The following is a 26,357-nucleotide window of genomic DNA, read 5'->3' as shown; positions in this document are numbered from 1 at the left end:
GGAGGAGATTAGTGTTTAACGTCCCGTCGCCATCGAGGTCATTAGAGACGGAGCGCAAGCTCGGGTGAGGGAAGGATGGGGAAGGAAATCGGCCGTGCCCTTTCAAGGGAACCATCCCGGCATTTGCCTGAAGCGATTTAGGGAAATCACGGAAAACCCAAATCAGGATGGCCGGAGACGGGATTGAACCGTCGTCCTCCCGAATGCGAGTCCAGTGTGCTAACCACTGCGCTACCTCGCTCGGTACAAGTTATGACCACTGCATTTTCATACATTATCCAACGAAGTAAATACAAATTCCATTTTGTTCATCTTCGAATGCAGCAGCATTTCAATGTACTACGAAAATCTGACTGGCAAGACTGTTTGGGATGTTTTTTGTCAATATGGCCAACTTTACATTCTGATTTCTGAATTTTTTTCCTAACTGTGAGAAGAGATGGTTGTTAATAGGAACTATTATGAATTGTGAATCACATGCAGTATTCTCTTTATCATAAGAATAATACGAATATAAACATTTTGCCATGTATTCTTTCGTGTTTGCTGCTATCTCATTTAAATCCTGTCTGCCTAATAAACTACGAAACTAGAGTGAGACAACAGCAAAGGCGGAAAAGTATATATATCATGTCATGTTTATATTTGTATTATTCTTATGCCTAATAGTTACACAGTCAGAAATGAAGCACGGCAATTGACTAGATTTTTAAATGTAAGATGACTCTAAGTTCTGTGCAGAATTTAATGTACTAAAGAGGCGTCTGCAAAGATTTTCAAATGGAGAAAAATTTCCGCTAAACTCTCGTTCAGAACATCTTCTATCATATGCAGTCTATTATTTGGTTCTTGTTGATCATTATCAAAGAAAGCAGTATTGTAAGTAACAGCAAATAGCAGTCTCTTGCCATTGTTTCGCCAATAAGCGGCGGTAGCGTGCACAAGAGCAAGCCATGCCGTGAGCGGCGACAGGTCGTAAACACTCATTATCAGAATGCGACAAACAGTGCATGACACAGCACAGTAATGCATTTTCAGCTTAGAGTGACGTAAACACCTATAACAAAGAGAATGGCACTTATCAGATCAAAGAAAAATAAGCAATCAATTCAAACCCGACAAAGCACGCGAAAAAGGAAGGGTACCCGTATAAATACAGACGGAGTGCCTGACACATAGCAATGGCTACCTGGTAAAGCTAACTGCTAAGCTTACGACTCGAACCAAACAACTGTAGCTGTATCGTCATTCATTCGACCTAAATTGTGTTTCATATTACAGTGGACCAACTTTGTTTCGATTTGGAGGTGCGGCCTAAAACTTTTCTCTCCCCTTGAATTTCGAGTCTCAAATTTCAGGTGCGGCTTAGTTTGGGAAAATTTTTTTCCTTGATTTCGAGTTTTGTTTCTGAGGTGCGGCTTAGATTCGAGTGCGGCTTAGATTCGAGTAAATATGGTATAGTGGAACATTATTTGGAACTACATCATTTGATAAATTACAACAATGTCAAGATTGTGACACACACACACTCAGATACTGCAATAGCATTATTAAAGAATCCATTTAAATAAAGATAACACAGAAACTTATCAACTGTGGCATGGGATATCTGAGTAGTTACACCTGGAATCATCTCCTAAAGACCTAACGAAGTCAACATCCAAACTCTGGGGGAAATAGCTTTGGAAATGATGGTAGAGCAAATAACCCAATACAACCAACACAGGATGCATATTAACTACCTGAGGACAGTCATTTGGAGAATGAACAACAGTTTGAACATTAGCAGCCAGAAAATAATCCAACAGTCACCACTAGCAGTCACATACCTCAAACGGAGCAACTGATGCGGCCAGCTTTGCTAATAGAACAAAATAGTCCACAGGAAAGCTTAAATGACAACAGCCAAGACGTACACCTACAGCATTAGGAACAACTACAGCTAGAAAATACTACAGTTTCTGCTACTGACTGGTGCTTGCCTCAGATGGAGCACCTGACACAACGTGTACCAATGACAGAGCACCTAGCCCCACACAATCATAAATATTAGACAGGTTAATCACACTGGATTCAGCTGCAGCAAGCACATGAGGAAGACTGATTTATGCAACCAAAATATTGCACAAGTAGAATGCCGATTACTGGCAAAAAAGGTGACAGAGAGTGAGTGTGAGTGTGTGTGTGTGTGTGTGTGTGTGTGTGTGTGTGGGGGGGGGGGGGGGGGGGGGGAGGGGCGTGTTTTTTTTCTACATCTAAAGAAAGACTTTGTCTGATAGCTTAATCTACTTTTAAATATCACTTAAATGAGTCTGTCTGATACTCTTCCTCTATGTCACGAGTACTAATTTATACTGTTTTCTACTGTTGTTATTCCATCTCAGATTTTCCACTGTTTGAGGAAAACACAGTAGATTGTTTCTATTAGTCTGATGGCATTATACACAACCCAGTGATCTGGTCAGAAGTTATCCTACCTCATATGTTCACAACCAACTTATGTTGGTTACTTTTAATTACTTCTGAATATGGATTTTCATTTTACCGAATGTGCTGTCATCAGCGAATATGCATTCATTACAAAATTGTAGCATGAGTATGCAGTACTGTAAATACCATTGCACATTCTGTACTCACTGTAGGAAGTTCTCCTCTAATATTGACTGCATTTCACGCAGATGGTTTGGATGTACAATTCTCTACCCATTAGTACATGTACCCAATGCATTCACCACTTGGAGGATGCTGGTAACAATTCCTCACTGAAGTGTTCCAAAGCATCCTCTTCAAAGGAAAACATCTGATCCGAGCATGTATGGCTGACACCCATTTTTTATACCAAATACCCCGAGAGGAATGCAGAACAACAGATAAAACACCTACCATACAAAGAGTAAATCTCCCAATACTATATAGTATTATTGTATGTAAAGGAAGTTGTAACTGCTCAGAAAACACAATCTGCTGTTCACACATACTCGCAATTTTGGGAAAAATCTCACATGGAATACACATTACTTATTTGTAATTTCTCGGTCTCTTATAGCCTTCTCTTAAATGCTATGAACGCATAATTGTGCATAGTGTTTCTGTTGGGAAACCTATCATGAAGCAGCTCTGACATCAATTTTGTGATATGCTAGCAGCAAATCGATCATTTTGTTTCTAGTGTACTGGCGTATGTTCTAAAGTTGTCAACAAAATTACTGTGTGGCAAAGAATACAAATACCTTGTTATGGAGAGAACAATGGAGTGTGTGAAGATGCAACACATGTGCAGGAAAGCTATTATGTGCAGATCACTTTTATCAAAAATACAACTCAGTGCAACAATTTGTTACTGTGAGTGAGACATGGACTCCACCATTTCATACTACAAATGAAGCAGAAAGCAAAGTAGTGTTTGGCAGCTAGAGCCTCAAATCCAAAGACAGTGGAACCTGTTTGATCTGTTGAAAAAGTTAAACAGTGCTCTATGGGGTGCAAAAGAGATTCTCTGTCCTCATTACCTTGTAAAGACCAATGGCAGTAAAATACTATGCAAGTCTTTTGGATTACATTAAAAACAAAATAAATGATGATAAGCCTGGACTGGAGGAGGAAAATGTCTTTCATCTGGATAATGATCTGCTCACAAAAGAACTTCAGCAATGCGAAAATTGGGAGATTTTAAGTATAAGTTGTTGGAACACTCTCTCTACTACTAGACTTGCCAACTTGTAACTTTGAATTATTCCTGCATTTAAAGAAATTTGAGGAAAATATTTTGAGACATATTAAGATGTTTGACAACAGTAGATGAGTAATTTGCAAACCATCTAAAACAGCAGGTCCTGGATGGAATGTACTCCCCAAAAACATTGATCGAAGGGCATGGCTTATAAAGTTCACGTTGTTGTTGTTGTTGTTGTTGTTGTCATTGTGTTTGTTGTTGTCACTGCTGCTGTCATTAGTCCAAAGACTAAGTTGCTGTAATTCTTCACACTAGTCTTTACCACATTTAAAAAAAAAAAAAAAGAGAGAGAGAGAGAGAGAGAGAGAGATTTCAGAATTTCAAAGAGATTGTTCCAGTCAACATTGTGAAAAGCCATCTCGAGGTCAGTTTTTACGGGTTTTTGCATTCTATTATAAAGAACTCTTGTTAATGTTTTGCGACCATGGCTTGCTAAACTGATAGTTCAGTAATATTCACATCTATCAACACATATTCTCTTTGGAATTCGAATTACTGCCTTCTCATTGAAGTATGAGGGCATTTCATCTGCCCCATACATCTTGGACACCAAATACAAGAGTTTTGTCAAGGTTGGCAGATGACAGAATGTCATCTACTCCTGGAGCCTCTATCCCTTACAACTCCAGAATTCAAAACAGTGTATACCAGTGGACTATATCTAAGAAATGAATCAATGTTTGTTCTGAAAAACACTGCCTTTTACTACATCAGACAAAGAACTTTTCAACCTGCCACATACATCATGGTAAAAAGGAGGCAAAAAACTCACTGGCACATGAACTGTTCAAATATGTGAATCTTACACATGCAATTCAATAATATTGCTATTTAGGCAGTGGCAGAGAAGGCTACACATCAAAACCAATTTATTTTGTTAACAGTGACAAAAGATGCCAGACTATGTATAGGACATACAGGGTGTTTCAAAAATGACCGGTATATTTGAAACGGCAATAAAAACTAAACGAGCAGCGGTAGAAATACACCGTTTGTAGCAATATGCTTGGGACAACAGTACATTTTCAGGCAGACAAACTTTCGAAATTACAGTAATTACAATTTTCAACAACAGATAGCTCTGCGGTCTGGGAAACTCTCTAGTACGATATTTTCCACATATCCACCATGCGTAGCAATAATATGGCGTAGTCTCTGAATGAAATTACCCGAAACCTTTGACAACGTGTCTGGCGGAATGGCTTCACATGCAGATGAGATGTACTGCTTCAGCTGTTCAATTGTTTCTGGATTCTGGCGGTACACCTGGTCTTTCAAGTGTCCCCACAGAAAGAAGTCACAGGGGTTCATGTCTGGCGAATAGGGAGGTCAATCCACGCCGCCTCCTGTATGTTTCAGATAGCCCAAAGCAATCACACGATCATCGAAATATTCATTCAGGAAATTAAAGACGTCGGCCGTGCGATGTGGCCGGGCACCATCTTGCATAAACCACGAGGTGTTCGCAGTGTCGTCTAAGGCAGTTTGTACCGCCACAAATTCACGAAGAATGTCCAGATAGCGTGATGCAGTAATCGTTTCGGATCTGAAAAATGGGCCAATGATTCCTTTGGAAGAAATGGCGGCCCAGACCAGTACTTTTTGAGGATGCAGGGACGATGGGACTGCAACATGGGGCTTTTCGGTTCCCCATATGCGCCAGTTCTGTTTACTGACGAAGCCGTCCAGGTACAAATAAGCTTCGTCAGTAAACCAAATGCTGCCCACATGCATATCGCCGTCATCAGTCCTGTGCACTATATCGTTAGCGAATGTCTCTCGTGCAGCAATGGTAGCGGCGCTGAGGTGTTGCCACGTTTGAATTTTGTATGGATAGAGGTGCAAACTCTGGCGCATGAGACGATACGTGGACGTTGGCGTCATTTGGACCGCAGCTGCAACACGGCGAACGGAAACCCGAGGCCGCTGTTGGATCACCTGCTGCACTAGCTGCGCGTTGCCCTCTGTGGTTGCCGTACGCGGTCGCCCTACCTTTCCAGCACGTTCATCCGTCACGTTCCCAGTCTGTTGCAATTTTTCAAACAGATCCTTTATTGTATCGCTTTTCGGTCCTTTGGTTACATTAAACCTCCGTTGAAAACTTCGTCTTGTTGCAACAACACTGTGTTCTAGGCGGTGGAATTCCAACACCAGAAAAATCCTCTGGTCTAAGGAATAAACCATGTTGTCTACAGCACACTTGCACGTTGTGAACAGCACACGCTTACAGCAGAAAGACGACGTACAGAATGGTGCACCCACAGACTGCGTTGTGTTCTATATCTTTCACATCACTTGCAGCGCCATCTGTTGTTGAAAATTGTAACTACTGTAATTTCGAAAGTTTGTCCGCCTGAAAATGTACTGTTGTCCCAAGCATATTGCAACAAACGGTGTATTTCTATCGCTGCTCGTTTAGTTTTTATTGCCGTTTCAAATATACCGGTCATTTTCGAAACACCCTGTAAATCAATACATGCATTATCCAACAACCACATACTACAGGTTCCAGCTGCTGGTCTTGCAGACGTAATCAATTCACATGCATTTTCCTTCTTGTTACACCATATTCAAACATTAACTAGCAAATAATTACTTGGAGGTACCCATTATTCTACATATGACTACGATGACTGAAAATAGTGTATTAACACTAAACCATCACAACTAAACGACATGCAATACTAACCAACCCAAGGGCATAAGAGTGCTACAACACTGCAGACATGTTAGATGTATTCTGTTAGTATGGCTAACTTATGTAACAAACCATGCCCTCTGCAAGCTCCAACAGTTATATAAAAATAAAACTGAAACTTCTGCAAATAATATCCACAAAATGACAATGCTGTTCGCAAAAAGTCTGGCACCAGAAGCCTCTGTTGCTGGTGATAGGTCATTAAAAGTATCAATGACACTGACTGGCTCAGTAACTTGTGTAACTTTTCAATTCATATTTGACTACAACACTACATTTCTCCCAACCTTGTATGATGTTGGCACAATGTAAATTCACATGACTAAGTAAAAATATTTGGAAAAAAGATATTGTGCGACTTGCTCATTGATACAACTCGAGAGTAATGAAACAACTTTTTTTTTATCTTCTTAGAGGACAATGTGTCAGCTTATGATGCCTCAGAGACTTACAGAGCTAAGATTCCTCTTGTATTCCCCCATAACTCCATTACTGCACAACCCCAAGGATGATATTTTTGTTTATGTGACATTTCCAGACATATTACAACTGTGTATTAAACAAGGATACAAAACCAGTATTTCCCAGACAATGTTCTATGAAAAGAATTTTTATTTGCCATCAGCAGTATGAAACATATTTTTAATAATAAATGAAAAGCACCAGTTTGCTTTTGTTCTACAATATTATTTTTATTGCTAACCGGTTTTCGGCTTACAAGGCCATCTTCAGACAATTACTGGTGCTTTTCATTTATTATTATAATGTTGTTCTACCAAGAACCGACGGAAGATTCTGTTAATATAATCATATTTTTCTTGACCTATTTTGGTTGCTTCAATCAACATCACTGGAAGACTGAACACACAAAAGAAACCATAAGTAATATACACAGACAAAAATCAAAAAATTAGAGTTTTACCTCTGCAGATCAGCATCATACACAGTACTTACAAAATTATAACATCTGTTGGTTTGAAAGTGTATATTTCTCATAGAAGACGCTTAGGTATACCAAATGTAATAATGACAAAATGGACAATATCTTGAAAAGCTTAGGTAAGTTACACGTACACTCCTGACAATTAACAAGTGACTGCCATCTCAGACCTATGTACCCTCGGATGACCAAAGAGTATATCATCACAGAGTAAAAAATAAGATGATCTATAACACTATCATTGGCATAGTCACAGGCAGTACTAGTCAACAAGATTAACTTCAGTGTTGTCACCATGTGGTACTGTCAACAAACAATATCCTATGAATGTAGCATAAGGAAAACAAAGACTAAACAATGTTAATTTGCAAATGCCAAATATGTTGTACATACAAAAATAACGTCTTGTACAGCCATGTAATGGTATAATAACAGTGTTGATAAAATACATTTTTAAAAAGTAATAATGATAATTGAGACTAATTTTCAATGATGAAATATCTGGGTTACAAATTTTCATTACAATATCATGTATTTTCTTTACCATCAATAAAATTACAAGTCAACAGCCATAATAGATAATGACAGTGAATTTTTTTGCCAACTACATATTATATGGGGAAAATGAGCTTTTCTGTAAGACATATTTGTTCGCACCTTAGACATCAAGTACTCAACAATAGCGAGGTCAAATTGTTGTATATGTAATACAAAGAGTTAATATACAACTGTAGAAATGAGGAATGTCACAAAATTATGTTAGATAACACACCTATATTACAAATCTATGTGTCAGATATGTGGCACAGCGTAGACCTTGGGTTACAACTGACATAAAACTGAGACCTCAGGCTACCAACAACACAAAACCCAGACCTTGCACTACAGCCGTAAAATACACTAGATGTATCTGACTATAAATCACAACAGCAATATTTGCTTAACATTAGCAGAAGCATGTAAGAGATAATACATACAGATATATTATTTCTACATCATTGTGTCAATTACAAATCACATATCAAGAATAAAATTGTGTACATATAAAAACTGGTCAAAACGATTTACACATATCATAAAACTATCGCTGTAATGTAGATGTACTGTCTAACATTATTTCCTGATCTTCCCTGTTTCTACAATTGTATATTAACTTTGTATTACATATACAACAGTTTGACATAACTACTGTTGAGCACTCAATGCCTAAGGTGCGAACAAATATGTTATACTTTCATAATTTTACATAAGAGCTCTTTTCCCATATAATATGTGAGTTGGCAAAAAAATTCAGTATCATTATGTTTTATGGCTGTTGACCTGTCATTTTATCGGTGATTAACATGACATTTGATATTTTAATGAAAATTTGTAACGCTGATATTTCCCCATTGAAGGTTAGTCTCAATTAAAGTGATTACTTTTTACAAGTGTAGTTTATCAACACCATTATTTTACCATCATGTCTCTTACAAGTGATTATTTCTGTATGTACATTTTATGTGTCATATTTGCAAACTAATGTCACTTAGCCTTTATTTCCTTACACTACACTCGTAGAATGTTGTTTGTTGACAGTATCATGGTGCCAACATTGAAATTAATATTGCTAACTAGTGTTGCCTTTAATTTCACCAATGGTTGTATTACTGATATTCTATGTTTTTACTCTGTGATGTTAGACACTTTGATCATGCAAGAGTACATAAGCATGAGATGGCAATCACCTGTTAACTGCCAGGAACATATGTGTAACTCGTCTAAGCTGTTCAAGATATTGTCAAAATATGGTTATGTTGCATTCTACATTTTGTCAGTTGTTACATTTGGTACATGAAAGTGTTTTCTACAAGAAATAGTAATTTTTAAACCAACTGATGTCATAATTTTGTAAGTACGGTGTATGATGTTGATGTGCAGAGGTACAACTCAAATTTTTCAATTTTTGTCTGAGTACATTACATATGGTTTCTTTTGTTTGTTCAGTCTTCCAGCAATGTTGGTTGAAACAACAGAAACAGATCAAGAAAAAATATAATTTATACTGTTGATGGCAAATAAAAATGCTATTGTATAAATACCTGAGAGCTGTAGCCAGTTACCTACACAAATTTTTAATGTTCTATGAACTTCACAAATAATAAGTAATCCATCTCAATTGCCATGTAAGTCACTAATCGAGTGTAAAAGCCAATTCAGGATTAAAGACAATGCTGTGTTATGTACACTTCAGTCATATAGTTAATAATATTGTTTCAAATCTTGTGCTCATCAGGGCCTGATTGTGGAGTTCATTTTTTAATTCAATTGTGTCTGATAACTCTGTATCCTACACATAATTTTGCATGTTCAAATTATGTATACTGACACCTAATGTGAAATTCCAGACCTATCAGAGATATAGCTTCCTGTACAAGAGGCAGAGCCACATATAAAAGTCTGACCAAGGTTTTGTAGTGGTAAGACACTGGACAAACATTTGGGAAGACACTGGTTCCAATTTCTGCCCGGCCATCCGGATTTAGGTTCTCTGTAGGTTCTGAAACCATTTAAGGCAAATGCTGGGAAGCTCCCTTTGACATGGCCAATTTCCTCCCCATCCTTCCCCAGTCTAAGCTTTTACTGTATCCCTAGTTACCTTGTTGTCAATGTGATATTAAACACTGATTTTCCTTCCTCCATTTACATTATACACAAACCCCAAAGGAACTATTGCACAACTAGCCTGCTTGATCACTAGTTAACTACACACCAATATCAATGGTTGCAGCCAAGCTCTTGCTGGAGAAAGTTTGTGACACACATTCTGCTAAACACAGATTGCTAAACTTCAGTTGTTGCTTCACAATCAGAGCTGTCTGGATCTGCCCCCAAACACCAGCTTCTCTTATCTGCTTAGGACCAGGAATCCATCAGACCTCAGCTCTATATATCCTTGTCCAACACCCAAATCTGTCTCTGTTCCAGGGACCTGCACAGTGCCAGACTATGCCATGTTGGCAGTACCTCGAGCAATGTTTCTGCTTCAGCTGCAAGGCACTGCACAGCTTTGACTTGTGCCTATGTATCCCTTTATTAGCCAGCTAGTGTCAAACCACACAAGCAATACTGTTAAGCCCTTTCTGCCAGAGAAGTTGGATAGCAGCAGGTGCTGCCACCTGCCTGGTAGGTAGCAGCAATCTCTTTAAAATTTATACACGGAAAAAAGAGTTTCTTTAAGCCGACATGAAATATAATTCTGATAATAGCTTCCACAAAGTAAATAGGATCTTCAAACAGAAAAAAATAATGGTTCATTGGGGAAAATTGGTCTGAGAAATTAAATGGAGTATTTCAAGTTTAACTTCACAGATTAAGTGAATCTGTTATCAATTGAATTCACACACAATGTCTTATTAGGAAACTAATTATAAGAATGAAGATCAAAGAAAATATTCATCCCATTTAGTGCTTCAAGTTTGGGGAAGGACCTGCTGGCTTCTTTCTTCTGATGATCAGTAACATCATAAACCATCAGAGATTTCGATTAATTATCCTTGACTTGTTTATTAACCTTGACTTATTTACTTGTATTTTTCCTCAGTTTTTATCTTCTCTACAATGTCCTTTCCACTTTCTTTAACTGTCTCCAACTCAGAAATCACCACTGTATTTCTGAGTTCTTCATTTGTGCTGTTTTTGTCAAGAATTCAGAACTACCACCTACAAATACATACTGTGAATCAAGTAGAAATGACAGAAATGCAAAGGGAGCCCACCAGCCTATTCGCATATGAACAAGAGAGTCTACTTTTTGCAGTGTTCATGCAAGCACTATTTACAAATGTGTAGCGGGCTGCCTACAAGGAGTATGTCTCACAAACATTGCAGGTTATCTTCTGTACCTAAGGTACTAGCCAGCACTGTACTGGGCAGCAGGGCTCTACTCTGTTCTCACCCACTACACAGTGTTGAGCTACTTACCACTCATTACTTCAGTCAGAAGCTTTCACACTAGTTCAGTTAACACTGTAATAAGTCTACAGATACTTATCCAGACTGTTCTCTCAGAGAGAAGTAAAAAGACTGGATGCATTGGTGGAAAGAGAGCTGTGTAGTGCTGGAATGGGAACAAGGAAGGGGCTGAATGGGTGGGAAAAATTACTAACAATGGTTGAGGTCAAGAGGGTTATGCGAACATAGGATATATTGCAGAGAGAGTTCCCACCTGCAAAATTCAGAAAAGCTGGTGTTGGTGGGAAGGATCCATATGGCACAGGCTGTGAAGCAGTCACTGAAATGAAGGATGTCGTGTTGGGCAGTGTGCTTAGCTACAGGTTTGTTTCTTGACCACAGTTTGTCAGTGGCCATTCATGGGGACAGACAGCTTGTTGGTTGTTATGCCCACATAGAATGCAGCACAGTGGTTGCAGCTTAGTTTGTAGATTATTAAATGACTGGTTTTACAGGTAGCCCTACCTTTGTTGGGATAGGTGATGTTTGTAGGACTGGTGTAGTTGGTGGTGGTGGTGGTGGTGGTGGTGGTGGTGGTGGTGGTGGTGGGAGGATGTACGGGACAGGTCTTGCATCTATGACTATTACAGGGATATGAGCCATGAGCTAAGGGGTTGTGTAGGGATGGACAAGTATATTGTGTAGGTTCGGTTGACGGCAGAATACCACTATGGGAGGGATGGGAAGGATAGTGGGTAGGACGTTTCTCATTTCAGGGCTCAACGAGAGGTAGTCGAAACCCTGGTAGAGAACATAATTCAGTTGCTCCAGTCCTAGGTGGTACTAATTTACGAGGAGAATGCTACTCTGTGGCCTGACGGTGAGACATTGGGAGGTTATGGGAGACTGGAAAGATAAGGCACAGGAGATTTGTTTTTGTACATGGGTGGGAGGATAACTATGGTCTGTGAAGGCCTCAGTGAGATTGGTTGAGGGAGGTTTGAATGTGGAAAGGGGATACGTCACATAGAACTCAGGTTGAGACTGACCCCACTGTTGTGGCAAATATTGCCCTTTATCCACATATCAGATGGGCCCAATTTACACATAAATACTACACAAGCTGCAGTACAGCCATAGTAAAGAGTACTTTTTGCCAAAATTAGTGATCTTCTGCATTTTTCTATTTGCATATTAAGCAAGGGAACAATAACTGTCCATACATTTCTACAATTACCTTAATCTATGTTACATCAATAATATAAGCAAAAGGATAGAGTGCAACTCACAGTACAGATGACACATTCAGTAGCAGATGGGCATAACAAAAAGACTGTTACAAATTTAGCTTTAGGCTAAAGGCTTCTTCAGAAAAGGAAACACACGTACACATGACCACCATCTCCAGCAGCTGCAACCAGAATTGCTGGAGGTGGCGACATGAGGCATGCTTGCTTGAGTGAATGAATGTGTGTGTGTGTGTGTGTGTGTGTGTGTGTGTGTGTGTGTGTGTTTCCTTTTCTGAAGAAGGCTTTGGCTGAAAGCTAAAAGTGTAACAGTCTTTTTGTTGAGCCTACTTACCACTCAGCGTGTCATCTATACAGTGAATAGCAATCTATCCCTTTCCTTGTATTGCAGATATTCTAACCTGGAGTTTCCACTGTCTAATCTAGGTAATCTTAGTCTCATGATTCCTATGCAATATGTATGGTCCTGGCAACAGGGCTGTCCTTGAATGCCAGTTCTCAGAATTTACTCAACAGAGTTTTAAGGGAAAAAAAATGTTGCCTTTCTTTTAAAGATTCCCATTTAAATTTCCCAAACATCTCTTTTACGCTTCAGTATGGGCTACACTGACCCGTTACAATCCTAATAGTGAATCTTAAATTTGGTTGGTGTATTCTGCCATGCCTACTTGATAAGAACTCCTAACACTGCAGTAATACTACAGAATTCATCTTGTATGTCACTTCCTTTACAGATGCACTGCACTTCCCCACAATGTTTCCAACAAATCTGTCTTCCTTTGCTTCCCTACTACTGATTTCATAAGATTGTTCCATGTGATATCACTTCTTAGAATTACCTCTAAACATTTAAACAAATGTCCTGTGTTCACGCTCTTCACCACTAATCTTGTATTTGGATTCTACCAGCTTATTTTTCTTTGTAATACACTTTAACTCACATTTATTCACATTTAAAGAGAACTACAAGTCAAAATGTTGTCTTAATTTTATGTTCTTCCTTCTGAATATTCAATGATGATATTATCCTATTTTACCTGCAAATGCTCTGATGCTGACACCATATGATAAAATGTTTATGTTTATTGACAGCATTATTCCTATTACATTCCCTTGGGGCACATTCTAACCTAAGTTAGTCTGGGTGGTCTTCCCACTCAAACTTACCCTCCTGCATGACCATACCTCCTTTCTCCTATGAGAAAAAACATTTTGTTATGGAACGTTATTTTCTACCTTAACTGTTTCTGTCAGCAAGACTCTTATGTGTTATGGCTACTGGCCAGCCCGTCTGCCACTTTGTAGTTTTATTCTGTAACTGTTACTTCTAGTTTTCTGCAAAAGTATCAGTATCTCATATTCCATGCATCAGCAACAGTGGTAAGACTGTCACCTACTGCATTTTAATTTTCTTTAAGGTGCAACCATACCTTGAAGTATTTGACAGTCTTGACACGGAGTTCCAGTGTTGCATCTTCATCACATATCATAATTGTTTGCCGGTGTTGCTGAAATGCTGACACAGTCCACATGTGATTCACACCTTCTTCTATTGCTTTATATAAAGCAAATGCTTTATGAGCACCAGTGATAAGAATCATTACCTAAAAGCAGTAAATGTAAACAACAAAATATGAAACAAGTGTAGAAAAATTCAAAACTTAAATGTTATTTTGAATTACATACATGTTTAAGAAAAACTGCAGTGATTAATGAGAAACTGAAATAGGAATGTTACATTATTCATGTCATGCTTGGGGTGCCGTGCTCTGGTTCACTCTGACAACGGAAAAGTAAGACAGAAGTCAGTATTTTCTTGATGTACAAGGTCTTCTATAAGTGTACCATAGTATTAAGCACATATAGGAAGAGGAGAAAAGAAAAACTGTGGGAAATCTTCTACTGAAATTAAGTCTTTATTGAAGTTTGTTGACATGTTCTGATTAAAATCAAAATTAATTGACAAAAGGCCAGCATGGAATATACTCATAAATGTGTCATCACAACCACCACAATATCCACCTAGCACCCGCTACTGACAGTGCAGTGTCTGAACACTGTGTTGACTATCAACAGCTGCCTTCAGCTAAGAATTAACTCACAAATTGCGAGTATGGTTCTGCCTCAGCTGCACTGCAATATTTCCTGCAATAGCAAGGCAATGGCAAGAAACAACAGTGTCTCACCCTCTGTAGGAATCACAGTAATATAGTGCAAGCACAAGGGAAAGTAGACATCAGGACAAATGGAGTCTTGGGCCTCTCCTGGAAATGTGCTCAGATAGCCGAAATGGTTAAGTTGACCACTCACGACAAGTAGGAAATCTGGGTTCAAGTACTAGTCTGTCACAAATTTTAATTTGTTCTAAAATATTCTACAGCTGATGTGTGAACCATAATCACAATTTGCAAGTTCATTCTCAACCTACGATAAGAAATAAGCCCAACATAAGTAATAGAATTCAGTGTGTTGTCCTTTGCAGTGAGAGTTCATCAGAGACAAGGGTATCGTCAAGAGCCCAGGGAAGTGAGATGGGATCACTCTTATTCTCTAATACGCAAGTGATTTGATGGACAGGGTGTGCATAAAACCGCAGCTGTTTGCTGATGGTGCTATGGTGTATGGGAAGGTGTCGTCATTGAGTGACTGTACGAGGAAACAAAATGATTTACACAAAATTTCTAGTTAGTGTAATGAATGGCAACTAACTCTAAAAGTAAAAATGTAAGTTAATGCTGATGAATAGGAAAGACAACACCACAATTTTCAAATACAGCATTAGTAGTGTGCTGCTTGACACGGTCACTTCAATTAAGTATCTCGGTGTTGCAAAGCAAAATGTAATAAATGAGTATGTAAGGATTGTAATAGGGAAGGTGAATGGAAAAATTTGGTTATAGGGAGAATTTTAGAAAAGTGTTGTTCATCTCTAAAGGAGACCCCACAGAGAACACTAGTGTGACCCATTCTTGAGTACTGTTACAGTATTTGGGATCCCCACCAGGCCGGGTTAAGGAAGGCATTGAAACAACTCAGTCAGGCTGCTAGATCTGTTACAGTAGATTCAATCGACACACTTATATTATGGAGCTGCTTCAAAAAATAAAAAAATTTAAAAAAAAATATGGGAACACCTGGAGAGAACGTGACATTCTTTTCCGAGGAACACTATTGAGAAAATTTAGAAAACCAGCATGTCAAGCTGACAGCAGAACAATTCTGGTGCCACCAAATTACATTTTACATAAGGATTACAAAGGCAAGATAAGAGAAATTAGTGCTTGTATGGAAGCATATAGACAGTTGTTTTTCCATTGCTCTATTCGTGAGAGGAATAAGAAAATAAAATGACATACAATGTATGTAACTGTAGATATAGACACCATAAACTATGAACCTTGCTGAGTTGGGGTAGCTTGCAAGCCTCGGCAATAAAGACAGCCGTATCTTAGGTGAGACCACAACAGAGGGTTATATCTGGAGAGACCAAACTAAGGCCTTATAACATCAGTCAATGTGGCTTTGCTGTGCTGGTGCTGTGGACAGCTGAAGGCACGCGGACGCTAGAGCCATAATTTTTCCCGAGGGCACACAGTTCTACTGTATGGTTAAATGATGATAGCATCCTCTTGGGTAAAATATTCTGGAGACAGAGTACTCTTACATTTGGATCTCTGGGCAGGAATTACTCAGGGAGATACAGTCAAAAGGAAAAACAAAACTGGCTTGCTACGGGTTGTAGAATGGAGTGTTAGATCCCTTAATTAGGTAAGTGGGTAAAAGAATTTAAAAGGGAAATAGGTAGGTTGAAATTACATACAGCAAGAATTAGTGAAGTGTGGTAAAATAAGAACGTGACTTCTGGTCAGGTCAGTAGCGGGTTATCAACACAAAATAAAATATGGTAATGCTGGAGTAGGATTATTATTGAATAAGAGAATAGCTACGTAGGTAAGATTATGAAAAGTGTGGTGAAGACATTATTGTAGCTAAGATAGACACAAAGATAAGACACACCACTGTAGTAAAAATCCATATGCAGCTAACTCTCCATATGACGAAGAGATCGAAAAAATTTATGAAGATATTGTGGCAACACTAGTATTTTGTCACCAAGTGGCAGACAAAGACATGAGAGTAGTGTGTTATAGTGTCAAGGTACTTGTACATTTTATTAACAGTTTTTTTGCTTATTCCTTGATTTTGTTGTTCTAATGTGGTTGTTAGTGAGTGTGAAATAATTATTCTGAGTTATCATAATTTGAGAGAAGAATACAATAAAGTGGTGACCCTGAGACGATTTGTTGTAAATGAAGATATTCTTTTCACAAGAATGATCAATGCGATGGTACAAGCAACTGTGATGGAAGCCAAAACGAATCAATCAGCAGCTGCAAAGCACAGACACCAACTTCCTTCATCGAGATGCATATTCGATGAATCATCTGGAGCACGTTGAGCATCCACCCTTTTAGTCCAATCACAAAATGACTTGGTTTACACACAGTGAGTGTACTTTGCACCAGCACAGCATACATAGAAACAAAAATATGTGTATTATCACAATGGCGCATTTAGAAGGTGCTGTGATAGAGGAAATATAAGATGTCCTACTGCAAAGTTACTACTTTGCATTAAGCAAGGCACTTACACAATGGTATACCTTTTTGCTGGAGCTCAGATTATAGAGGGTCTCTAACGATGAACTGATGGGCAACAGATCCTGTCTCAAGTGATGTGGGCCTTATGTGCACTGGCAGAATGAGATTTGTTGCTGGAATAGTCATTGAGTGTGCTATAGCTGCACAAGTTGCCTGTAGGCATTCACTCAGCAATTGCTGCATATCAAGGTTTGTCACTGCGGGAGCATACGGAGAAGGCACGTGCCACAGCGAATAGTCTGGCTGAAGTTTCCCTATGCACCACCGTCAGAAATGAGTAATAATGATCAAGGAAGAGACATGGAAGTGGCATATGCTGACAATGAGCCATGTAGATTGTGTACAGAGCCAATTACACAAGAAGAAAGAGCAGAACAGTTAGTGGAACAAATAGCACACACAAATCTAAAATTACCAGCATGCCAGTGCAAGATATGACGCTGTCATGAGCATGCTGCGGAGAAGTGGACAGGGCACAAGAAAGATGATTCACATGAATCAGAGATGCATATAGACCAGTGGTACTGATATCACAGGCATTTTGGGGAAGACGCATGCTGCTGTACTGTACCCTGCTGTTACCCAAATGCCGTGATCAGACGTTGAAGGACTCTTGATGTCTGCCACCAGCAGCCTGTGTGTCTACAGAGTGTGCAAAGACAGCTGGTAAATGCAATGCTGATAGCAGGGCATAGGCCACAGGGATAATTTGTACACAACCGCATCTCCCGCAAGAGGTTTTTGGTGGATTCTGGCTCTGAGGTGAGCATCTATCCAAAACAGCTACATGTTAAGCCCATCATGCTGACACAACATAGTCTCACAGCAGCAAACGAGTCAGTCATAGAAACTTATGGGGAACTGAGAGAGATCTTAGACTTGGGTCTCTCATTTGCGCCCATGTGGACATTCATTGTTGCCAGTGTCACCAACCCCGTACCAAATTTTCTGGCACATTTTCAGCTGTTCCCAGATCTAGTCAACTGAAAGTTAATTACAGTGACTGCAGTTCCGATCGAGTGAGTGTGTCTTCCATGTTGGCAGATGAAGTGCTTGCTTGACTGGGCAAAAACCAATCAACCACACCACACAACAGGATGTCTGACAGATTGAACACTTTTAGGTTATTGGGAATGAATATTACAGCATACGAGGATGAGTCATTCAATCAGATAATACAAGAGTTTCTATTGCTCATCCACAAATTCATCACCACAGGGAGATACAGACACTCTAAGAGGCACCACATCTGAATGACACCGGGCCAGCCCGCTGCAGCTCGTCTGAGTAGATTTCCAGCAGACAAGCTCTTGGCACTGCAAGCTGGGTTGAAGAGCTCCTGAAAGCACATATTGTATACAGATCACACATTTTGTGGGCATCTCCCTTACACATGGTGCGAAAGAAAGATGGATCATGTCAACATTAGTATTTTGCTCCAAACCAGCAGACGAGGAAGTAAGAGCAGTGTATTCTAGTGTCAAGGAATTTGCATATTTTATGAACAGTTTTGTTGTTTATTCCTTGGTTTTGATGTTTTAGTATGGTCACTAACAAGCATGAAATAAAGTTTCTCACTAGATTATCTAGCATTTGTGTTGCTCAGAGTTATCATAATTTGAGGGAAGAATCCACCAAAAGATAAAAGTAATTATTCAGAAAGTTTAGGGAGACCAAAATTGTGATGGGTGATTAGAAACTAGTAGTGAGAAAAGGAAGAGAAGGAAAAATGCTACGAGAAACTGGACTCAGGGAAAGGAATGAAAGTGGAAGCCAGCTGGTAGCATTTTGCACATAGTTGAATTAATTATTGGTAACATTTGGTTTAAGAATCATGAAAGGTGGTTGTATAGACTGAAGAGACCTGGGGACACTGGAAGGTTTCAGATTGATTATATAATGTCAATACAGAGATTTCAAAACCAAGTTTTAAACCATAGACATTTCCTAGGGTAAATATTGACTCTGACCACAATTTATTGGTTAAACCTGGAAACTGAAGACATTTAAGAAGGTAGGAAATTAAAGCAATGGGACCTGGATAAACTGAAATTGAACTGGGAATTTCAGAGACAGCAATAGGTAAAGCTGGACTGAAATGGGGGTAAGGAATACAACAGAAAACAGAAGGGTAGCTTTGAGAGGTGAAATAGGGAAGTCAGCAAAAGATAAGAATGTAGGAAGGAGGTGCAATGGGTGAGCAGCATGGGAATGAGGCACCATCACTAGTGAGCTCGTTCTTGCAGCTGCCAGAAGGGATTATGCACAGTACACGATGATGTGGAGCATGAGTTGGGAGTGGAGTAGAGAAGAGGAAGCGGTGACTGCAGGGAAAAGGCTGTGGATGCAGGATGAAGGAAGTTACAGTCCTGGGGTGGTGGGGAGGAGGGGGGGGGGGGGGGGAGGGGGGGGGGGAAGGTAGTTGTGTTGCAGGTCCTAGCAGAATCCAGGACCAGGAGGACTATGAGATTGAAATATGCGTTGCAAGGACAACTCCCACCTATGTAATTAAGGGAAGCTGGTGTTGAAAATAATGATCCAGATGACCTGGAATATATAGCAACCACTGAAATTGAAAATATGATTTTCAATAGCGTGTTCCGATACTGGATAGTCAACTCTGTTCTTGGTCACAACTGGGGGGGTGGTCAGCTGGCTGGTGGTTACAGTCATATGAAATTCTGCACAGATACTGCAGCCAACGTGGTATATGACATGACTGCTTTTACAGGTAGCTCTGCCTCTGATAGGACAGAATACAACTACGGCTGTGATGAGATTGGAGTAGGATGTACTAGATGGGTGCATCAGACGGATCTCACACCTAGGTCATACACTGGTCAAGGGATTGGAAGTAGGCATGGTACTGCGTAGATTGGGTGAATAGCAAAATACCACCTTTCTCTTTTATGCAGGGCCATTGCTTGTACTACAACTTTTTCCCCTACTAATTTTATTGTATAGATTGAAATATTCATTCTTTTATAATGTGGCATTGCACTCTAAATGGTTACTTAAGTTATTGTAATACTTTAAAATAAATACTGTGATTGTCTCGAGCACACAAAATGTTGGTGTCCTATCAATGCTGTTGATCATACCTGAATTTGGATATATGTACCTCAATTATAATGCTCGTACTCAAATGAAGTGACTCAGATGTGTAAATCTGTCTGGACTCTGGAGTGCTCACACTTGCAAAATGAAACTAGTTCATCTGAATTGTTTCACAGTTACTTGCTCACTTCTGTGTAATAGTCCAAATCAGATACTAACCAGAAACCATTATAAAGTTGTATATTATATGGCAAGGCATAAAAGAATGCCCTGGTTTCCCAGTTTCTTCAACAGGAGGTCACATATTATGAAACTATATACCACCAAGCAGTTATCAATAATCTAGTGTGTATTTGTTTATCTAGGTATTTTCTAAGCAAATGGAAAGGAATATACTCGATTGAAATGTGTTCTCCACTACCAAGTGAATACACTGATGCCTTTTTTAAAATGTGTATGTAAAAGAGGAACTTTGTATCTGCTACTTTGTTTTTATCTGAAAAAATACTCTATCAGGCAGTTGAAAATGCTATCCAATATGGTGTCTCTCTTTCTATGGACTTAACTTTTTCTGAATGTATGACAAGCACCTATTTTGCCGCAACTCAAGTCTGCTCTATATGGTGAGTAGCAATCTATCCTTTTAATATTAATGTTATTATTCCATGGTTGATTTTGCATGACAATTAATTGTTTCATTCTTTTCATTTACTGAAATTTTCAGTTTTTTGGATGTTTACCTAAGATTAATGAGAACACTTCTAGGTTTGCATGTATCTGAATTTGGTGTTTCATGAGAAATGGTGTCTACAATATTGGACAGTTTTTATCTAAAATCCACAGTCATAATTAAATCAAATGCTTCAGTTTCTGAAAAAAACTTGTCTCTCTCTTCAGTATAAACATACCAGCAATAAATTAATAAATACCGACTCTACAAACCTCTTTAGAATCCATAACAGTACCAACACCAACTGTGAGAGCCTGTTTTGGCACCTTGGATATATCATTGCCAAAGAAGCGGGCATTTGCCTCAAGTGTATCTTGAGCCAGAGTCTTCACTCTTGTCCTTGAAACTAATGATGAGCCTGGCTCATTGAATGCTATATGTCCATCAGGTCCAATACCACCAATAAACAGTTCCACTCCTCCTGCTTCTGTAATTTTCCTCTCATACTCTTCACACTCCTTCACTAAATCAGGTGCATTTCCATCTAATATATGGACATTCTTTGGATCAATGTCAATGTGTTTAAAGAAATTGTCCCACATGTAAAAATGGTAGCTTTCAGGGTGATCCCTTGGAAGACCTGTAAAATTATAAAAGAAGGAAGTTTCACAAATACAGACTTTTTCTCTAGAAACTGAATATTATTTAAAATACTGATGTAAAGATATGTACTAAATTTGGACTTGTACTATGTTTGTGTATATGCTCATCAATGTGTGATGAACAGAAACAAACGGAAGGTAGATTAATGATTGAGTTCTGTTTATAAAAAGTTCTTCTTGACCTGCAATGGAAACTAATGTGAGTTAAACACTGCTAAAATGTCTCAGTCTGCTGCACTCACCAGTTTAGCAAAGCACAAGAGTGGTTTGAAAAGTTCTCGGAATAGAAAAAAAGTACTTACATCACATAAACTTTTTTTTAAATTTTTCAATGTAGTCTCCTTGTTAATGAATGTGGTCCAATGATGTTCCTGTGCCTTGATCCCATCTCGAAAATAAGTTTCCTCCAGGCCTGCAAAACAGTTGTCAACTCCGACTATCAATTCTTTGTTTGAAGGGAATCTTCGACCACCAAGAAAAATTTTCAGTTTTGGGAAGAGATGGAAGTCTGACGGAGTCATATCAGGTGAATAAGGCAGGTGTGGCAACAATTCATACCTTAGTCCATGCAGTTTGGCCATGGCAACAGCACATGTGTGCGAGTGCGCGTTGTCTTGATGGAAGATGCCTTTCTTCCTTGCTAAACTTGGCCTATCTTTTGTTGCAATTTGTCCAGGAGGTTAGCATAGTATTCTCCAGTAATTGTTTGCCCAGTATGGAGATAATCTACAAACAGAATCCCCTTCGCATCCCAGAACACTGATGTCATGACCTTTCCGCCAAAGGAAATGTCTTTGCTTTCTTTGGTGGCGGAGAATCAGCATGTTTCCACTGCTTTGACCTTTGACTGTTGTCTGTCTCTGGGGTATAGTAGTGCACCCAAGTTTCATCTGTGGTCACAAACTGGCACTAAAAATCTTGTTCACTTATCCTAAAACAGGCCAAACATTGTTCCAATATATCCATTCTCATGCGTTTTTTATCCATCGTCAAGAGTCACGGTATCCATCTTGCAAATAATTTTTTCATTTCTAATTCTTCACTTAAGATGTGATGTACCCTTTCAGATGACATCTAGCAAGTGTAAGCAATTTCATGCACTTTCAATCGGTGATCCTCCGTGACCATTTTGTGCACCTTTGCAATGATTTCTGGAGTAGTGACACATCTTGGCCGACCACTGCACGGATCACCATCTAAGCTCTACTGACCAAATTTAAAGTCATTTTTCCACTTGGCAACAGTTAAATATGAAGGAGCAGAGTCCCCTAGTGTATTCTGGAAATCTGCATGAATGTCCTTTGCTTTCATACCTTCCTTTACAAAGTACTTAATCACGGCTCGAATCTCGATTTTTTCCATCTTCACAAATCACTATGTGGGAAGAACAACAGAGCAATGTCACCACCACAGATCTCTTCCAAGAGCACTGACTTGGCAAGTGTTTACAGGCAACAGTCCAATGAATATCACGTGAACAACTTGTTGCGCTAGTGCTGACCTCTTGTGGTGATTCCGAGAACTTTTTAAACCACCTTTGTACTATTGCAAAATAATTGAATAGCTTTCTAGTCTCTCTACAGTACTAGCATTCAAATAAGACTTGCTGATATGCACGGAATACAAGTGTCAACAGTCTTGTCATTCTACCTAATACCTGCATATTCCAACAGAAGACAGTTTTTTGTTTTCCACTGCAGTAAGTCTTTCAATGACGTGGATCACCAATGACTTACATCATTACCAAAAGATGCATTAAAGAGGATAAACACATGTGTGAGCATCCTGTGAGACTGTGCGAATGGTGCACTGCAGTTGCCAGAATCAGAATATCTGCAGCACATAGCTTCAGAGTTCCACAATCACAAAGAGAGCACTCTCCATAATGCTCCCTGTACGTGCTCCATTGGCCTTAGATGACTGGGATTGTCACTATCTTCTGAAAATAGCCTGCATGAAAATGTAGTACATGCTTGATTACATTATATTACTTGAAATCCTCTTTCATTGAATTCTTGTTGAGGAGCTCTTCATAGATGTGGTACATGCCAAACTTTATTAATACCACATAGTGCTAAAAATAAAGTCTCTCACATGCACAACCCCTTCATCCAACTTGTAGGAGATGGGTAAAGGCACAGAATAAAAGACTGGCTTTAGGGGTGAAGTACAGTGGGGACTCTGTGTGCCCTAAGATTGCTATGGTAGCTGTCAGGGCGTTAAAGGAACCTCGAAAAATGGCAGTTAATGGGTCTCTTGTGCAGACCTTGATGACAGCAACATAGGAGAAGATTGACTTAGGATCAGTGGAGCTGACAAAGGATACCTTAACCACTGCCTTATGGAGAAGAAGTATCTTCAAAGGACACGACAGTAAAACTTACCAGAAAATCATGCAAACCAGAAGGCATAGAGGTGGCAGTCCCACCAGAGGGGTTACGACGCAAATTGTATATAATCCTGACAGGGGACAACTTACCTTCTGGCAGTCCTCACAATAAAACCTCAGATCACTAACAACAATGACCACCAGAGATGGAAGGAGGACAAGAACTTGGTATACAATACTGTCTTAAATTTGTTACATGAGATGTAAGGAGAATAATAAAAAAGACTGAGGATCTACAAAGAATACTGAGTGAAAGAGAGGTAGATATTGCTTTAATAACCAAGACAAAAAAATAGAACTGAACGGATCTAAACATCTAGGAGAATATTCCATTACATACACCGACATCCTACTCAGCAAGAGTAGTAAATAAATGAAAAACAGAAAAATAAGATACAATCAGACACAGGCATGAACGAAAAGACAGTACATGTAAGATTTAAAGTAGAAAGAGTGTATCTACCTATAGTGTGCACCTACTCCTCAGAAGGAAGAAAAGAAAAGATACACAAAATTATAATGAAACACTGCAAGTAAAAGTAAATACTATTAAAAAAACCAATTACTTATGTAAATTGAAGGGGGAGGTGGGAGAAAGGAAAGGAAAGGAAAGGAAAGGAAAGGAAAGGAAAGGAAAGGAATTAATGATATCACTTGCATCAGGACTCCATGCAGAATCAGTGGCAATGAGTGAAAATGTGCGTGGGACTTGTACTTGAACCCCAGATCTCCTACTTACTGGGCAATTGTGTTAACCACTGCGTCACCTGGACACAGTGTTTTTTGAAAATGTGTGGACTATCTCGGCATGCTCCCTGACCAACAACATTCCCACCTAGCACCAGCTGCCAGCAATAGCTGTCCATGTCCACTATGATCAATAATTTTAGATTCCTATTGGAGGTTGAGTTCATTGACACTGAAGATTGTGGCTTCATTGGCCTGCAAGGCAACACCACACATTCATATAAAACAAACGTCATCATCAATGGTGGCGGCATGAATGGAAGTATGGGAAATAACCCAATAGATAACATTGTGGGAAATAATGGAGAAATATTATAAATAATGGGAAGTTCCTGAGAGATTTTTCATGCTTCAAATAACTTCCATATTATGAATCAACTTTTTCCTTTTCTTTATTCAGTCTCCTACATCCCTTATTTAATTTGTTTGCTTTCACTTCCGTATCCAATAACCTCTAAGGCAGCTTTTCCTGTTATAGTTTGTCTCCTTTCACCATTATATTTATTCAGATGGTCCTTGTATAATTTTTTTAATAGAGGTTTCTTTGAGCATGTGAAGTTCTCCATTGCTTTTGGTGATTACTTTTATTAGACTTTATTTTCATCCATCAGGCTTTAATGTTTACTATTGTCATTAGCATACAGTGATCTGTATTTAGTTCTGCTACTCTGTATGCTCTTACCTCTGTAAATGTTTAGGCTGGTTTCTGAATGCCAATAAAATAGTGTATTACTGATTACTACCCTCTCTCTCTGCCCCGGTTACTGTGCGTATCTTAAATGGCTACAAAAGAAAACAGCAGGAAGTAAAGATGAATACAAGAGCATTACAACAGGAATGAAGTTACTCTGCAGTTCAATTAAACAAGATAAATGGGACAGATTCATTTCACAAATAGTAAACAATATTCACAACAGATAAGAATTTGCATATAAACTTATGAAGTACTGGAATCCAGATGCAAAAGATAATATGAAATTGACGTGATAAGTAACTTACGACAGCTAGATGACTATAAGAAGCTCTCAGCAGAAGAGTATAAAACAAATGGAAACTTAGAAGAACAAGTTTTAACATCTGAAGAGGAGGAAGAAGGAACTGTACACAAAATAGAAATGACAGAATTAAAATATGTGCTGCAAAACATGAAAAACAGGAAGGTACCAGAAAGCAACATGAACACTGAACTGGTGAAGTATGCATCTCCTCTCATGGAATCTAGGTTCAATCAGCACAATGAGCAATGTTGTGACACTGTGTGTGTGTGTGTGTGTGTGTGTGTGTGTGTGTGTGTGTGGTGGGCGCAGGGGGGGGGGGGGGGGGGGGCGCACACGCACGCACAGATGTGAATGCGTTTGTGAGCACGTTCTAGCTCGACAAAGGATTTGTTCTGAAAACTACCAAGTTTTCTTTCTCTTTTGTGTGTGCCTGTCAATGACCCAGGTCAGTTTCTTTTTTCTTTTTTTTTTATATTGCCTGTTTCAGTTTCTTTATTTTAAATTTTGTAAATTATGTAAATTTTAAACTTTAACTTAAAGAATCAGCTGAACACTAAGAGTGTTCTACCGATAGTGCTGTGTGTTGGTGGAAAGTATTTTCCTTACTCATTCTGAGCAAGTA

The 26,357-nt window shown here is 39.0% G+C and overlaps 1 protein-coding gene across 3 annotated transcripts in view; it reads right to left on the bottom strand.

The window, feature by feature from the left end:
* Positions 1 to 26,357, bottom strand: part of LOC124622129 (glucosamine-6-phosphate isomerase) — a 122,246-nt gene that overhangs the window by 57,270 nt on the left and 38,619 nt on the right. For all 3 annotated transcript variants that reach the window (XM_047147745.1, XM_047147748.1, XM_047147746.1), the window contains exons 4-5: positions 21,212 to 21,579; positions 13,982 to 14,155 (exon numbers count right to left, since the gene is read on the bottom strand). In XM_047147745.1, the coding sequence (XP_047003701.1) occupies positions 13,982 to 14,155; positions 21,212 to 21,579 (542 nt within the window). The remainder of the gene's footprint in view (positions 1 to 13,981; positions 14,156 to 21,211; positions 21,580 to 26,357) is intronic.

The sequence above is a fragment of the Schistocerca americana genome, chromosome 7, assembly GCF_021461395.2.
Source record: "Schistocerca americana isolate TAMUIC-IGC-003095 chromosome 7, iqSchAmer2.1, whole genome shotgun sequence".
Lineage (NCBI taxonomy): Eukaryota > Metazoa > Arthropoda > Insecta > Orthoptera > Acrididae > Schistocerca > Schistocerca americana.
The sequence above is the reverse complement of the archived record's forward strand: the minus strand, read 5'-3'. Positions and strand labels throughout refer to the sequence as shown.